This window comes from Cibotium barometz, chromosome 2 (genome assembly GCF_041138505.1).
Source record: "Cibotium barometz isolate CiBa-2024 chromosome 2, ASM4113850v1, whole genome shotgun sequence".
Taxonomy (NCBI): Eukaryota; Viridiplantae; Streptophyta; class Polypodiopsida; order Cyatheales; family Cibotiaceae; genus Cibotium; species Cibotium barometz.
The window spans coordinates 76,052,855-76,071,168 of NC_141047.1; the positions used below are offsets into that span (position 1 = coordinate 76,052,855).

General features: G+C 40.5%; 2 protein-coding genes across 2 annotated transcripts; both read left to right on the forward strand.

Annotated features, from left to right (window-relative positions):
• Positions 1-12,429: 12,429 nt before the first annotated feature.
• Positions 12,430-13,197, forward strand: LOC147641481 (uncharacterized). The gene is made up of 2 exons (XM_086812572.1): positions 12,430-12,837; positions 13,107-13,197. The coding sequence occupies exons 1-2, from the start codon at positions 12,545-12,547 to the stop codon at positions 13,195-13,197; spliced, it is 384 nt and encodes a 127-aa protein (XP_086668698.1). The 5' UTR covers positions 12,430-12,544.
• A 128-nt stretch (positions 13,198-13,325) lies between these two features.
• LOC147641482 (uncharacterized) lies at positions 13,326-15,657 on the forward strand. Its single transcript, XM_086812581.1, has 6 exons — positions 13,326-13,389; positions 13,544-13,632; positions 13,787-13,860; positions 13,954-14,004; positions 14,349-14,425; positions 14,512-15,657. Exons 1-6 carry the CDS (start codon positions 13,326-13,328, stop codon positions 15,414-15,416), a joined length of 1,260 nt encoding a protein of 419 aa, XP_086668707.1. The 3' UTR covers positions 15,417-15,657.
• The last annotated feature ends 2,657 nt before the right edge of the window (positions 15,658-18,314 follow it).

Below are 18,314 nucleotides of genomic sequence, written 5' to 3' on the forward strand. Positions count from 1 at the left end.
GATCCAAAATTAAAGCTGGCCGTAATTGAAATGAAGGGTTGGTTGGATCCTCCTAGGTGCGATGCATCTTTGCATTAGGATGTCTCACACTACCTGCTGCAATCGATTCGATATCATCTCTCAGTTCAGTTCTCTGATTACTCTCATGCTTTTCAAACAACTCTGATGCTTTTTGATCAAGAGCAATATGGGCACTTACGTCACCCTCCACTGAAGCTGTGTCTTGTGCCTCATAATGCTCCTTGAACACATAGTTCTTTGTTGGGTCATTTCCTGAGCTCTGAGAGCTGTCCTTTTCAGTCCCACATTCACCTTTTACCTCACTTTTTCCCTGAAATGCATCATAAAAACTAACAGCCTGTGCTTTAATCTGTCTTAGCATGTTAGCAACATTGTTCACAGGAACACCACAATCCCGTGTTTTCCACGCATTCTGTACTATGGCTGCAAGGCATGATGTCTGGACAAAACACAAAAAACCGACCTTTTCCCCGACATCATTATCCTCCTCTGTGACTTTATTACCATCATGCACTGTATCAACATCCTACACTTTTTCACCATCCTGCACTTTATCACCACCATCCTGCACTTTTTCACCATCATCCTGCACTTTATCACCACCATCCTGCTTTTTATCACCATCTTGCACTTTATCACCACCATCCTGCACTTTTTCACCATCATCCTGCACTTTATCACCACCATCCTACTTTTTATCACCATCAGGACTGCACTTTATCACCACCATCCTGCTTTTTATCACCATCCTGCACTTTATCACCACCATCCTGCACTTTATCACCACCATCCTGCTTTTTATCACCATCCTGCACTTTATCACCACCATCCTGCACTTTATCACCATCATGCTGCACTTTATCACCACCATCCTACTTTTTATCACCATCCTGCACTTTATTTACACCATCATGCACTTTATCACTATCTTGCAGTGTATCACCATTCTGGCTTGTGGAGGACATTGCCAGATATTTCAGCTAGTCCATCCACACTGACAGTGTCTGCAACAATAAATTTCATACATTGGAAAAGAACTTAATGAAATACATAACAATGAGAGATATATAAGAAACAAAATAGTCGGACTCTTTTCATTCATTAAATAGAAAATGTCAACAATTTGGTTACATAGCCAGAATGGCTATTGATGGGACAAACCCAAAAAGGGGGTTGACATGCATTCATGGGGAGAACTAGCAGAATTTAGGGTTGCAATCTTTTTCTGACTTTGGCAAAAGCACCTTTTTGTCCCGATCCTTCAAAGATATTGGCAGGTTCCTCCTTGTCCAGTTGATCATCTGTTATATTGGAAGCTTTATCTAGGTCCTTATTGCTTGAAGTTGGAGGATGCTGGCTAGAAGATCCTCCTGCATGGAAAACAATCATTAGCAAGTGAAAACATATTAGTCTACATTCAATTATAAAAGTGAACACAACCTTTCATTTTCCTCTTTCTTCCCCTTTTCAACATTTTAAAGGCTTGTAGCAGTGAAGGACGCTCTTCTTGATGATTCTCCTTGTCCATGTCACTATCTACAGGACTTTCTACACCCAAGTCCATAGGTTCTCTCTCCTTGATAGTGTCATCCTTTGGATCAGGTTTCTTGTTTTTTCCACGAAAATCTGCCAACGGTCTCAAGTTCTGTGTCCAACTGTATATTTTCTACATTACAACCTGGTGTTGAAAAAACTTCATCCATTGGCTGAATATTTTTGGCATCCTCATTATCTGCAATAAATTCAATCATTAGAAAATATTTTCCCACCTTAGTAGACAGTAAACCATACCAAATTGAAAGTAAACCCTCACAACTTAACACAAGCTCTACCGATTCCAGCTACAAAAGTTACATACTAGAAGCTATCATACTTACCTTCAAACCTCCCAGCTTGCCTTGGTAGCTTTCAACATGCCTTAACATCTTCGTATCCCTTGGTAGCTTTTAGCATGGAAGACTCAAGCATATCTTGGTAGCTCTTAGGCGTCCCTTGGTAGCTACCAAGCTTCCAATGGTAGCTGTTAGGCTTCGTAAGGTAGCTACCAGGCTTCAAAGGGTAGCTATTAGGCTTTTAAGGATGAGAGGCTTCAAGGATAGTTACCAGGTACGTACCAGGCTTCCATGGGGAAGCTCTCAGTCTTTTAAGGGTAGCTGAAAAGCTGGAAGGTAGCTACCAGGTAACTACCACGATTCCAAATGTAACTTTTAGGATATTAAGGGTAGCTGATAGGCTTTGAAGGTAGCTACCAAGCTTTCAAGGGGTTAACACCAGTCTTCAAAGAGTAGCTATCAGGCTTGAAAGGGTAGCTATCAGGCTTTTAAGGGTAGCTGACAGCCTTTCCAGGTAGCTACCAGGTAGCTACCAGGAATCTAAGTAGCTCCCAAGCAGCATAAGATAGCTACCTTGCTACCAGAATCAGCTGCCATGCTACAGATGACAACTCTAGGTGGTACCATTTATCCACATGCATCTTACCCTCACCCACCTTACAAAAAGGCACACAAAAAAAACCAGTAATGAAGATAAGGGTTAGAGCATAACGGTATGCTACGTACCGTGGGAAAAGCACGATTTGGCAGCAGTGTTTGGAAGCATGGAGGGTACTGTGCTTCGTGACTCCCTTGCATAATCGAGGGCATCAATGTGGCCAAGCATCAGCAAAGACCTTGTAGCAGGCGAGATCATTTGCATGCATCCCATAGCCATGCAAATCTCTTTGCTTGTAGCAAGGTGAGCAAAACAATAAATATGATAAGCATGACCACAAGGAAGTATAAACATGCAAAGACCATCTACATCATACATGACCAATCCACAAGCAGAACAAATATTGTGCGCATCCGATAAGCCCAGATCTGCATGTGGTAATTTAGTGTTGGCAAGGATAGGAACACTTTGTTCCTTCTTGCCTGCATGTCTTTCACAAAATCCACCTAAGCACGCACATGCATCTCTATTTGTTTTGCATTTTCTAGAAACTCTTGACTTTCACAGCCCGCACTAGCAGGAGCAGTACCCATAACAACTCCATCCATAGTTTGGATGGTCAGCGACAATCTGTCCACTTTCATCCTCAGCTCCTGTAACTTCCCAGCATTTGCTGGGTCTGACGCATTTTCAGCCTTTTGCAACTCAGATTGTGCATCTTCCAATTGTCTTTTCAAAATACTAACCAGGAGTTGTGCCCCTTCATCTCGATGCATATCCGCTTTGTACTTCTCAACTTTTCTCGTAGCTTCGTTGAGCTCTGACAGGGCATGAGCATATTTCCTTTCAAGCACCTCAATTATTCCGTCCAACATAGCAATTGCCTCTGAGTCCACATGCATATTTTGTACTGTCTCCGATTGCTCAAGAGGCTTCACCTGTTCAAACCTGGAGGTATGTGGTGTAGAGGAAGCATGGAAAATAGACCATCGGTGCTTCTTTGCTTGTAGCTTCTTTGCATCCATAGCCGCTATCATGCTCTCAGAAAATAAAGCCCAATCAACTGGCCCTTTTGTACACTCATGCAGAAAACCTCTTGCAAATTCCTTGGTCACCTCCATCCCATAGTTACGGGGAGGTTCCTGATATACCGAAGTAAAAAGTGTGTAGAACCTGAGCCACAACTCTAGCTTCAAAGTCCTGCATTTTACTTTACTGCCCCTTCTTGGCACCTCATCAAAACATGATAGCCAATTTGCATCTGTAAAATTAGCCTCACCCAATGTTCGCGCATCCACTCCAGAATCTGAAAGACCGTAAACTTCATGTGCTTGGGCTTTGGTCATACAGAAAACTGGCTTTCTTTCAAACTGGACATATGGAGGGTACCAACGTGATTTGCCTTGCAATATTCCATAGCACAACTAGAATCAGCCCAACACATTTTGCTAACATATTTTCATGTATGACCTGCTTGCTTTGGACATGCACCTTCCATATATATGCATGAGGCTACAAGCATGCTTATGTTAACAATGCTTGTGCACATGTATAGAAAGTGTGGGAGTATCAAAGGTGTAGAAAATGTATTCTCCAGTGTGTTGTCAGCATGCAATATGCAATGTAGTGTTACTAAAACTCAATAAAGCACTATTGCCCACAACTTGAATTTTTTTAGGGATGTTTTGGTATGCAACACACTTATTGCAATAACGACAAGTGAGGAGTCATCATTGAAGCAAAAAATTTGTTTTGTAAGGTATTCAATAGGGACATTGTTTCATGGATGACATTGTGAGCACACTCACTCCATTATCCCCTGGAACAGCATGGTAATACCCTAGCATGCATGTGCAACATACCTCTAGAAAAATTCACACAAGCCAGGCACCTGAACAAAAATTGGCTGCACAACAACATGTGTAAAGATGCTCACCTCTGTGCTTGGAGTGGCATCTGAGCCCAGCTGCATGTTGAACTTCTTGCTTGGTGTAGTAGGTGATTTGGGTGAAAGAGGATAATGCCCCTTTCTTATAGCTCCTTTGGCCTTTGCTGCAGCTAAGGAAGGAGAGGAGGAAGCTAGCGCCCTGTGAGATTTCTTGGCTGGGGATGGCTCTGGAGAAGATTCAAAGCCTGAGGAAGCAGGAGAAGAAGTGGGAGAGGAAGTTCTGCCTGCAGCATTTCCTCTGTGTGTCCTGCTGTCTGACCTCCCTCTCGGGGCTGCTTTGTTGTTGCTCTCAAGCTTCTAGCATTTCCATGCTTGCATGCTTCCCCCCCAGACGAGGGCCCCTGTTGTTGCAACCGACGGGCACTCCTCAAATTTCCACGCTGGCAGGGTTCCCCCCCAGACGAGGGCCCTTGCTGCTGCAACCGACGGGCACTCCTCATGATGGTTGCAAGACATGCAAAGGTAGTGCCCCCACTCCTTTGAATAAAATAAAAAACTTATTGAAGTCTTTTAAAATTCCCAACACTCCTATGGCTACCAAACTGAGCTACCTCCCAGCTCCCAACCATGAAATCTGGTAGGTAGTGTACCACCTATTCATGCATATACCCTACTGCGGATGAGTGGATTGCCGACAGTGGTGCTACCTCTCTCACATGATGAATAGTTCTTCCTTATTGGAAAACCATAAGTCTATCTCTTCATCAGTACACATTGGTGATGCTTCGTCTCTCCCTGTGATTGGTATTGGTGATGTTTCTTTTGGAGATGCTATCTTACATGATGTTTTGCATGTGCCTATGCAAAATCCTTCAAATACTAAACATGTTTTCAATCCCATTCAACAAAACACAAACTAATTACTAGACTTTTATAGATGGCCATGACTTCCACATGTCCCCGCAGAGCAGGAGGAATCCTCAGGGGGAATCTTTGGATCATCCCAATAAGACCATTTTGGCAACTCACCGACTTGATGGATGTTGGCTCATCTTTGGTGAAATAGTACAAGATAGCATTATGTACAATTTGGAATAGTGTTCTCCAGAGTGCTTCTTGGTTCTCAAGGAACCTTTCACATGCAAGACAAATTGAAGGAGCTAGGTCTGGCACATATTTTGGGAACAGACTTCCCTTCGTGTGAGTGATGAGTGATTGTACAAGTTCGTCACCATATGTCTCAGGCCAACTGGGGTCTCTCTGCTTCAGTGGTGGGATGACACTTACCATGTCTTCCTCAACCAAAGCATTAATCTCCTACACATTTCATATCCCGGTGGTAGATCCACTACCAAACCCTCAAGCTTTTGGATTCAAAAACATCTTTTGATCCCATAGCTGATAGTGTAGCAACTCTAAATAATAATGGAAGACTACATGATGCCATCGTTGATGACAAGCTCCACATTAACTCTACCACAGAAGAGCAATCTCCCTCCTCATCCAAGTATATGAGGGTTTGAAAGGAAAAAGAGGATCCCTAAAAATCTCTTCTGGGTCATTTTAAAGGGAAAAGTTGATGATTGGTTAAATATCATTAGTAAAAAGATTTACTTATACAGAAACCAGAGGCAAGTCATTCATATGTTAATCATAGCAATAACTCTCCTTGATGCAACCCGTTAATAGAATGTCGATCCAAAATTGGGACTGGAAACTCCATCCTTGATAGCCCTACCACCCCCTATTGTCAACCTCACACCTCGCTCTTCACCAAGATCCTCAACTTACCCACCCACATTTTCCACCGCAGTATCCACTTCACCACCACCCTTTCGAAAGAGAAGGTGGCCTAGATTTAGCTCTACCAAGTAGGAACTTTAGCAGAATAACTTAGCATGGATGTGGACTTTAGAAATCTCAGAAGCACATGCTATATAATCTTTATTCAAGGGATTCACCACTATATGCATCCCTTGGAATTTTAAAGCTTCAATGCATTATTACTCAGTATCTTTCTCAGTTTCACAGGATAGTGGATAAAGATGAAGAGGATCTACAACAAAATCTATAGTATGATGATACCCAAAGAAAGATGAGGCAATCGATGATGATACTTGAAAGGACACTTAGGTTGTTCTACCAACCTCGCCATATGCTACCAAATAAATCATTAGCAGAAAGTGAGCCTAATTCTACAAGCCACAAAGACATATGCCATAGATGCAAAGGAGTGCGCTTTGACACAATAATGTTGATATCTTTGATAACATTGAGTCATGGGAATATGACTTCATCATCAAAGGAGAAGTACACAAAAGATCAGATCTTCTATATAGGGCTATAAGGCAAATTCTTCTATATGATCCTCTAAGCAAATGAGTACTCCCGAAAGTTGATATCCAATGGATTCTCCTAGCTTACGTAACACTCCTCAATAAGCAAGTGACAATCAAATTATGGCCATCATCAAGAGCAAAGGAACTCTGGGGGACACAGTGGGACGTGCGATGCTAATCTCTCCAACCTTCATCCTGTGGATCTCTTGGAGATACGAATGGTAACTTTTATTATTCACAAATGCAGAGGAGGTCACAAAATAATCGAGCAAGACAGAGTGGCCCCAGAGTGAGGGATGTTATGGGAAACAACCGAGTGGAGGATCAAGTGGTTGACCAAACCACACTACTCAGATTTATATGCCAATGCACCTCTCATGTAGATTTGAGTCAACATATATGCCACATGAAAGAAGATGGTTCAATTTGGAGTTCTACAACCTACAAAAGCAGGACAACACCATATTAGAGAATTTGGAAAAATCCCAATTTCCATTTTGCAAGATTGTAAAAAGGGGACCATGGTGAACCTTTTTAAGCTTTTGTTAAAACCCCCTCATGTGACACATCATTGGAAAGAGCTTAAAGAGTAGGTTTTAAATGCACATTCTCTGACAACTTTCAATTTTGTATGCTTAAGAAACACCAAAAAGTAGATTGAAAAGAAAATTTCCAAAGCCTTAGGATTTTCCCAATATGGTCTTAGGATCCCAACCACCTTTACAACTTCCCTTGCTTCCAACTAGCACACTAGTCATCTCTCAAGGATTTCTAGGGCTACACTTGTCACTACTTCTCTTATGGAAAGATATCCCAGATCCAGATTTTGTTGCAACCAGGTGATTTCTTAACCTTAGCATCATCCTGATTGATCCAAGGTGGCCAACTGCATGGAGAAGTAGTATTTGCATGGGAACCATCATGTCACATTTGAAGATATAATCCAGATGCACTTTCAGAGAACCCCAATACCTACATATTATCGCCATACTCCAATCCTCATTCATCAGCTCTACAAAGTTTTGTAAAAAAATCCAAAATCACTCCTAGCAAAACCCAATCCACCTAGTCCACAAGACGAGCACTGTGAGTCCCATTGTTGCACATACTTCATTTTAATCCACCTCGTGTGTGCTGGAGAGACATGCATAAGAGTCTAAGTCGAAGTTGCTCATTGTTTTATTTGGAGAAGGGTGAAGGATATATATGTCATTTTCTCAAAATTAGCCAACACTCTCATGCACTATGTAACTTGACCAATACTTTGAACCTCAACATGGAAAGCCCCTCCTCCCCCATCAACTCTTTCTTGCACTACATACTATTCTATTTTGTAAAGTGTAGCTTGCAACATTCAGGCACATGCATTAAGAACCCTTACTTGTTTTCTCCCATGCATTCGCATCGACATCTGTACCCTCAACATCGACTCTCTAATCACCATTGACTAGCCTCACCAAACGACATGTATCATACGTTCGCCACCAAACACCTCTCAAATTACTTTCCTCTCAATCCTCACACCACCAACATTAGTTGCGTAGGTCCAAGGACAGACCTAGGACCGAGAGGAGAGAATATTAAATTAAGGTTAACATGTAGCACAGACATGCATTAACAATGCACACACTACGAGTGTAAGTGTGCATTGGTCACAAGTGGAGATCAGCCATCTACAAACGAGCAAGGAGCATGCACAAGCAATATAGAGTCACTAAGGGATGTACACACATAATGGAAACTATCTAAAAGGTCCTTGTCCACCCTCACTTATGTTCTCTGCCTAAGCAAGTATTAATAACTTGTTCCAATCATTGTATTTCCTGCATGATTGTACTTAATGATGTACTCAAGGGATGACCAAGCAAAGTCAAAGAGCTGAAATCCACTCAATATGTGCTTAGAGTATCCTAGACAAGATTAGACGATAAGTGGGTGTCCACTGTCCAATGAGTTATTAGGTGTGGACACCCAAATTTACAACTCCCTTGTATATGCATAAACTTATCTAATGAGAAAGGTACATTCCCTTGAGTATTAATTGAGAATGTGCTCTTGCTACTTGTGCTCTAGCTCTATACCCTATCCTCTTGTCCTCTTGGTAGTGCTTATGTGAGAGTGAGTGCGTGTGCTAGTTCTACCCTCTTGGTCTTGCTAGGTCTTGCACAGTGGAGCATGGTCTTACAATGGGAAGTGCCAAGTTCTACGTAGACAACTCTCATGGTGACAATGGGAGGTAGGTGTTCTCAAATACTAGCTTGCATTTGTGTGATTTCCTCGTCCATGAAGATAAGCTACCAAGTTCTCAAAAATGAAACATGGAAGGTGAGTACTCTTCACATGGTTAGATGTCTGTGTTAGTGTGTGTGGTGTATTTGGGCTTTCGATATAGCTACTCCATAGCATGCATGACTTTGATTTCTTAGGTTTATTTGGCTTCATTCAAACTTTGCTACTTGATGATGGCTCCTTTCGCTCCCTTTACTTAGTGTTGATGTGGCCCAAGCATATGGGAGTAATGTTGGGTGCAAGGTTTGTAAAATTCTTTCATGAGAATGAAGGTGAAATAAAGAATGAAATTAACATCTACAAAATACCCCAAGGGAATTTACGTGTGTGTGTGTGTGTGTGTGTGTGTGTGTGAGAGAGAGAGAGAGAGAGAGAGAGAGAGAGAGTTATTATTATTAGAGGCTAGAATAACCTATAAGACCAAGTATAAAAATTAATACCATTAATGTTTTAAAATAAAATAAAATATGCTTAAAAAGAAGTTCACATTAAAAAAAAAAGATATACTAGTCAACTTATAAAGGATTGTTTTATCAATTTGACACATTAATGTAATAATAAATTTATGTTGGTCTAGGTTTGCAAAGATCTTGAGAGAGAGAGAGAGAGAGAGAGAGAGAGAGAGAGAGAGAGAGAGAGAGAGAGAGAGAGAGATCATGTACTATGAGGGGGAAGCTGTGTAAGGTGGAGCATGCAAGGGTGATGCTCCACGTGGAGCAAGAAATGGAGGGTTGATTTATTATTATTATTTTTATGTGGGTCATGGGACCATGATCAATTTGTAGGGGCCATGGATAGTTCTAAACTCCTTTGCATCTACGCCTAATACAAATAATCAATCAATCACTCTTATCTCGAGAACAACATTTATAGCTACACAATGTACATAGCTTGATAGTGAATAAATGATGCAAGTGGTAAGAATCAACAATGATTTAAGATTAATGTTTACCTTTAGTATTAGAGTTGTACACATATGTAAGCATGCATGTTTAAGGGTATTTAAATAATCTGTTGTCCAGAATATGGGATCTTATATACACTCCTTAAGATTTGGAAATGAAATTGAGCCCCCTTTCTTTTAGCAAGCTTGTGAGTTATTCCCTTTGTATAATTGTTACTAGCCCATATGTATGCAAGAATTCTATTAGAACCTTATAAAGAAACCCCCCTTGTATTTAATGTTGTTCTCTTATCTCGAGAACAACATTTATAGCTACACAATGTACATAGCTTGATAGTGAATAAATGATGCAAGTGGTAAGAATCAACAATGATTTAAGATTAATGTTTACCTTTAGTATTAGAGTTGTACACATATGTAAGCATGCATGTTTAAGGGTATTTAAATAATCTGTTGTCCAGAATATGGGATCTTATATACACTCCTTAAGATTTGGAAATGAAATTGAGCCCCCTTTCTTTTAGCAAGCTTGTGAGTTATTCCCTTTGTATAATTGTTACTAGCCCATATGTATGCAAGAATTCTATTAGAACCTTATAAAGAAACCCCCCTTGTCACTCTTATCTCGAGAACAACGTTTATAGCTACACAATGTACATAGCTTGATAGTGAATAAATGATGCAAGTGGTAAGAATCAACAATGATTTAAGATTAATGTTTACCTTTAGTATTAGAGTTGTACACATATGTAAGCATGGATGTTTAAGGGTATTTAAATAATCTGTTGTCCAGAATATGGGATCTTATATACACTCCTTAAGATTTGGAAATGAAATTGAGCCCCCTTTCTTTTAGCAAGCTTGTGAGTTATTCCCTTTGTATAATTGTTACTAGCCCATATGTATGCAAGAATTCTATTAGAACCTTATAAAGAAACCCCCCTTGTATTTAACTATGTGTAGAGTTTTTACTAGCACCTTGAAAACAAGACCTAGATGTCTATTGAATTATATTGCTATATTACATATCCTTAGATGGGAACTTGTTATGTAAGCAGATTCTGAAATTTTTATGGTAATATAATGGTCGATTAAACACAAATATACAAAGTTGCTAAATGTTCACATGATTTAGAAAGATCAAACCATAGGACTTCCTTACCTACATGTGAAGAGTAGGATTACCATGCCATGTTAATGTTTGGTAAAAATATCTTAAATTACTCATTGCAAAAGTCAAGTTTGAACGACAAGCTTCAAGTACTTTATGTGGATAGTATTGATTATATGTGCATGCCATTACCATAGCTAGAACCTCCTTAAGGAGCATCATCGACTTAAACCTCTACACGAATGAGAGGACAAAACATGAGTAATCTCAAGATTAACAATTGTAATTAATTCATAATATAAAGAAAACCATTTACAAAACTGCATAGTCAACCTCTGCAACTAATATATTGAGACTGAATAGGAACTGGAATGAGAGGACAAAACATGAGTAATCTCAAGATTAACAATTGTAATTAATTCATAATATAAAGAAAACCATTTACAAAACTGCATAGTCAACCTCTGCAACTAATATATTGAGACTGAATAGGAACTGGAATGATCAGAAGATGGGTCATTTTGCAAACACTAGTTTTGGACCTATGCCGCTGCAGATTAGTGCCCACCCCAATGATCGATACATGGCTAGATCACATGACCATCGACGCCACCGAGGATTGGTAGTAGAAGGATCGGTACAGATATGCTAGGTTGGCACTAGCATTGTGAAAGAAGATACAGAATACAGAAATCAATTTAAAAAACTAGCCTTTCTGAAAGATGTATAATTTCTTCTTTGTCTTACCGTCAAGTTTATTGTAAAGTGTAGTTAAATGAGTTTTGAACAAGCAAATGTATATTTGCATTTCAAGGTTTCGACAAAATTAATGCATTTCAAGGTTTTGACAAAATTAATGCATTTCAAGGTTTTGACAAAATTAATGCATTATACGCGACTTGTCTTAATACTATAGTTGAATAAAAGTGTGACTTTGGGAGGCACAAACAATTTGGAATTCTTAGTAGTTGAACTCCTTTTTTTTAAAAAAAATTGTAAGGATGAAAATAAAATTAAAAAAGAAAAGAAAATGAACAAGAAAATATGTCTCAGGCTTATTTTACTATTATTTTAATAATGGTGGAAAAAAAGGACATTTTTCGAGCGCTGGATTTTGCATGTACATATATAGCGTGATAAAACGAATGACTTGACGGGGATCTACGGCCGGCAGAGGGTGGCGCTAGAATAGGATATGGCGGCGTCGTAGGCATGGAGAGTTTAGCGACGGCCGGATCTAGAACCGGAGATGGTGGGAGAGGCCGTTTGGCGGGGCCCCTAGATCTCATGGCAGCAGCGAAGAGGTCAAGCAGGCGAGCCCCGACAGCGCCATACACGACGCGCTTTCGGCCTGCTCTTTTGTGTATGCGTGCCGGCCTCCTGAAATCACCGCTACATTTAGCAGCAGCTCCCGACCATAATGTCGACGTTCATCATCGCTCTCTTCTATGTTATAAGTCTTCACCCTAAACAATCTATCCTCCTTCTCCTTCTTCTTCCGTCACACTAGATCTACTGGTAACCCTAAGCTCTTGCTGTAATTATTATCTAATTTGGTTATCATGGATCACCTCTCGACCGGATTCCATCTTCCACAGCGTCGCAAAAGCAGCCTGGACATCAATAGCCATATCAACGCATCCTCTTGCAACAACAACAACAGCCCCAATACTAACCCTAAATCTAATCATGTTAATGGGGACGATCTTATTATACACCAGGATCATAGTGCCACCACCCAGCCCAAAGCTAAGCGAACTAGGAAAACTGCAGCTCCCAAAGACCAGCAAGCAGGCGCCGCCAACGGCGGTACAGCAGCCGGTCGTCGGAGCTCTATTTACAGAGGAGTTACACGGTGCTTAACTTAAATTCGGATTCATATAATTAGAACATCTCATCGTGTTAGTAGAACCGTGGTTTAGGTTTCCATTAATCAAAGCTGGTTATAGGAGGGACGATATTGAGTTCGATCGAACGTTAATCCACCCTACTCAACGTCTTCACACATACAGAGTCCTTGCCTACTAGATAATCCAGCATAAAACATTAATATTAACATCTTTAAACCTCCATAATCAGTCTTTAAGTCATATTTATATTCATTTTATGTATTGTCGACTGCAGGCACAGATGGACAGGCCGCTTCGAGGCCCATCTCTGGGACAAGAATTGCTGGAATCAAGCACAGAACAAGAAGGGGAGGCAAGGTTGTTAATCAAGGTTTTACATTAATATTTATAAATTAACATGTGCCGCATAAAAGCGATCTCCAAAATGAAAGCAAAGTTTACAATTACTAGGAAAATAAGGAAGTGTTAGAATGCTGATCGATTATACGTGTGCATGTGTGCGGCATATCTTTGGGGAATCAACGGTTACGCGCTTTGGCCGGCTTCAGTGTACCTTGGTGAGATTTTTTCCAAGCTATAAAATCTTAATCAACGACTTACCCGGTTAATCCAACTTGCCTAATCAAGGAATTATTACCTGATTAATCTTGATTACTACTCGATGAAGTTTTATAGAATAAAACTTTAACTGAGTATTGTTAATTTTGTCAGGTGCTTATGACGATGAAGTAGCGGCAGCTCATGCGTATGATTTGGCTGCTCTGAAATATTGGGGTGCTGAAACAATACTTAATTTCCCGGTAAAACTGTCAAACTACCCTTCTAATTCTATACCTCAAGACACATGCACTTTACAATTAGCTGTCCTAATTAATCATTCGTACCTATGTAATTAGCCACTACCGAAACGAATAGCGGGCATTAATATGTGTGATTGGCAAAACACTATTGCAGCTCACCACGTACACTAAAGATCTCGAAGAGATGGAGTGTGTCACAAAGGAGGAGTATTTAGCTTCTTTGAGGAGGTAAATTGTTACTTAAAACTCCTTATAAATCAAGCTATAAGAACCCTTACCAAAATCCCTTGAACTTATTAAAACGAGTGCCTCTTTCTGCAGAAAGAGCAGTGGCTTTTCGAGAGGAGTCTCGAAATACCGAGGTGTTGCAAGGTACAACAATTAGCCATGTTCATATCACTCGATTACATCACGTGTGTAACAACAGTGTATGTATAAAATATATACACGTGCGTGTGTACATAAATATTTACACACACGCACACGTGTGCGTGTGTATATAATTGCTGTTGCTAAATAGCAGTAGAATATGGATGGATACACGCACACGTGTGCGTGTATATGTATATAATTGCTGTTGCTAAATAGCAGTAGAATATGGATGGATACGTGTTATATTGTTCAAGACATGCTGAGGATTCCTAGACAACAAGAGCATCAGAATGAAAACTTTTGATAAAATATGTTAATCACGATTCCACCACAAATTTAATCAGGCATCACCATAATGGCCGCTGGGAAGCTCGGATTGGTCGGATCTTCGGCAACAAATACCTGTATCTGGGCACTTACAGTAAGTTGATCATGACACAAATCAATAAAGGTTTGATGCAACAGTACACTATTGATCCCTTAATCTCTTTCGTTGATTTCACTTAGGCACTCAAGAAGAAGCTGCGGAAGCTTATGATAAGGCTGCAATTGAGTACCGGGGGTTGAACGCGGTGACAAACTTTGATCTGAGCCGCTACATAAGGTGGCTAAAACCAGGCCAGAATGCACTTACGGGGCCGGACAATATGGTACCGCTGCCTGGAACCCATGACTCAAGTGCCTCAAATGTGATCAATATGCACTCCAATCAGGATCATCTAGTCTTTGAGCACAGGGCAGGCAAGCCCTCCAACCTCAAAATCAATAACTGGCCATCATCGACTGAATCCAGTGGGCAGCAACCTTTGACACCATCTGATATAAACAACAGCAATAGCATCAGCTTGCAGCAGCACCATTTCTCTTCATGGTATGATGAGCAGACCTTCCCCGGAGGCCCTACTGCATTGGGCTTGCTTCTCCAATCATCCAAGTTCAAAGAAATGCGTGAGAAAACAGCAGTTGGTGGTGTACATGCCAGCCAGCAGCAGCTGAATGTTGATGATCATCATTTTCTCACACAGACAGCAAAGTCGCACTCGGCCAACTCTAATTTCAATACAAGTCATGATCATCAGCAGCAGGTTGAGCCACCATCACCACACCTGGATTTCCAACAAGAGGACATCGAGTCCATGTTTGATGTTTATGACCTCACAAGCCACATCGACTCTTCAACCCTTAGAGATCAGTTCGGCATGTTCCAAGGCCTTAGCACGGAGTACCTCTCTCAGCTCCCACCCATCTCCCTTGATCTCTCCCTTGACCCCTATGACGACCCCCTTGATTTAGCCTACGTCTGCAACACCACCAATACCGCTCTAATTAATATTGACCAACAAAACTCGCCTGAAAACTTGCAACAAGCAGCTCGAAATGGCAGCTTCTATGCAATTAGCACCTGCTCTTGAGGGCCTTCTACGTTACTGCCGCAATCAATATTTCGTATGAGCAAGACATTGCTGATCCACTACAAAGGTATATGGCATAATGCGGTGTTGATAAAGACTTCCAAAATCGACGCCGGCGTAATAAAAGATGCTATTAAAAAAAAGACACACTATCGCTCGGGAGCCATATCATTCTTTTATTCTTTGCTAGAGTTCTCACCACTCTAGTTTAAATCAATAACAGAGGCCAAATGTTGGAAACTTGTTGTTATTGAAATTATACTTCCTTTGTTGCGCGCTCTTACACACACAGCATATGGATCTCTGTCTCTCTCTCTCTCGCACACACAAACACACACAATATCTACATATAAATGATATTGATTAATTTTATTTGCAAATGGAAGTAAAGGACAAGTCAGCAAGACTAATAAAGTCTGGAAGTATAAAACTATAATGCTTGAAATAGGCTAAGTATTGTGATATCAAAAGATCCACCCACCCCCAAGCCAATGTACGAGCTCATATATCAAGCCTGTAATTGTAACCACCATTTTAACCAATGTAGTAATAATTTGTGAGGAACAGTAGGCAAGAATCAAGAGGTCGGTGGAGAAGAACCATGCCATGATGGGAATGAGAGAGAGAGAGGAGGAGGGGGGGGGGGTGCTTACAACCATTTTAATCAATGCTTACAACCATGCCACGATGGGAATGAGAGAGAGAGAGAGGAGGAGGAGAGGGGGGGGGCTGCTTACAACCATTTTAATCAATGTAGTGATAATTTGTGAGGAACAGTAGGCAAGAATCAAGAGGTCGCTGGAGAAAACCATGGCATGATGGGAGAGAGAGAGAGAGAGAGAGAGAAAGAGAATTAAGAGAGGGGGGCTGGCAACAGATAGTCATCAAATTTGTTGACTGCAATATGCATAAGGTTGGTTACATGAATACGATTGCATGAATAGGTGTGCATGTTGGTGTCCCCTGCGGGTGTAATTACCCTTATTCTTAAAGTTTCTTCTCTCCGAAAGAGAGTTGGATTTTTACTCATATGCTTAAGCAATATACATGTAACTGTTTTTTGAATCTGATCGAAATTATCATCCTGGATCAAAAGCTCAATTGCTGATAAGGAAATAGGTTAAACTTGTAGAATTGCTATCTTTATAGTATGCATTTTGTCCTTACCCAGGCAGCCATGATTTGTCATCTCTATCAAGTGGGCATTTTCCTTAGATGACATGGCAGCAAGCTCGATTAAGCGCGGTAGCTCTCCGTCATCAAAACAGCTGCATTTTCCTTAGAAGAGGTAGCAGCAAGCTCGATTATAAAGGGCTGCAGCTCTCCTTCATCAAAACAGCTGCTCGCACATTTCTTCTTTGTTTGCGTAATAACAGCAGAGCATGCGCTGTAGAAGCGCTCTCTTATATCTGTGGAGACCAAAGATATGGATGACAACGCAGCTATCGTTCGTTTTCTGGTCTCTAACGTGCAGAAGCGTAGGTACAGGGATCTTGGCCATCCACGAGTACGTCTGGGATGAAGGGATCTTGGCCACGACCGAGATGAAGACAGGGTGCAGTGACAGTACGTGCCACGCCAGATTGCTAGCTTGCAGGCGTGGCTAACCACCAGAAGAGGCACTACGTCGACTTCTTCTTCTCCGACATCGGCACGGACGCCAAGCATGACACAGTCGTTGAGACAGTCCAGTAAGTCATAGACCTTGAGTCAGTCACCCGGAAGGTCCTCTCTGTCAGCCAGCTGGTCGGGACGGTGCCGGGGAAACCGTATGGAAGGACGACCATGTTTGACTGTGCGCTTTGCAAGCAGTGCCGGCATGCATAAAAGAACCATAGAGTGCGGCCTCACACTAATGTGAAGTGATAAAAGAACCATAGTGCAGTTATTAAACCGATTATTGGAGTGATTAGCAACCACAAAGGACTTTTGACATGTTCCTATATAGTTAAGGTGTGTATCTAAGCAAATTTGAGAAAATTTGCTAGTAAATGTTGATCTAGCAAATTACTGTATCAAAAAAAAATTATTGTATCTATCTAGCAAATAAGTGTTCCTATATAGCAAATGGCAATGTCTATATAGGAAAATCGACTTTATATCTAGGAAAGAAGTGAATATCTCTATATAGGAAATGTGAACTAGTAAATAAGTTTCTTCTATGTAGTAAATAGTAGTTTTTATATAGCACTTCGAAGTTTTTATATAGTAAATGGCAAAACGTATCTCAAATCTAGTAAAGAAGTGGTCAAAAGTTAAATTTTCACAATATATTTAGAAAAGTTAACTTTTATCATAGAAAACTTGTATTTTTCATATGTCTCCAATTAAGAAAAAACTATTTGACTTCACAAAATCAAGATACATCCACAAGGACTACTTGTAAATTTTTAATAAAAATAAAAATATTTATATTAGCACCTATAAAATAACTAATAATGTGCATCATATTTTTCAAGCAAAAAAAACTATATGTAAAAATAACATTTATAATGGTATAAAAAATGGTTGATCTATAAGTTTGGGCATGTCCATCTCACACATTCTCTCTTCCGCTTACTATGTCTTTCTCCCTTTTTCCTCTCTCTCTCTCTCTCTCTCTCTCTCTCTCTCTCTCTCTCTCTCCTTAAAATAAATTGAGAGAAAAAGAGAGTGTGTGTACATGTGTGTCTATGTATGTGATATATATATATATGTGTGTGTGTGTAAGAGAGACATAGTGAGTGATAGAGAGTACCCTATATCAAAAAGAGAGGGAGGAGGTAGAGAAAGAGAGAGATATTGGATAAAATTCCTTTGTCGAGGTTGGTGCGAGAAATATTGCAAGATCTACAAAGGGAAAATCACTATAGGTACTTTTCAAGAGATCAAGCATGTAATGTGGAGCAATGGTCAGCC

Coding starts and splice junctions, on each gene's coding strand:
- LOC147641481 (XM_086812572.1), top strand. CDS start 12,545: ATGGATCACCTCTCGACCGGATTCCATCTTCCACAGCGTCGCAAAAGC. Junction 12,838..13,106: donor ATTTACAGAGGAGTTACACG/GTGCTTAACTTA, acceptor TGTCGACTGCAG/GCACAGATGGACAGGCCGCT.
- LOC147641482 (XM_086812581.1), top strand. CDS start 13,326: ATGTGTGCGGCATATCTTTGGGGAATCAACGGTTACGCGCTTTGGCCG. Junction 13,861..13,953: donor TATTTAGCTTCTTTGAGGAG/GTAAATTGTTAC, acceptor CTCTTTCTGCAG/AAAGAGCAGTGGCTTTTCGA. Junction 14,426..14,511: donor CCTGTATCTGGGCACTTACA/GTAAGTTGATCA, acceptor GATTTCACTTAG/GCACTCAAGAAGAAGCTGCG.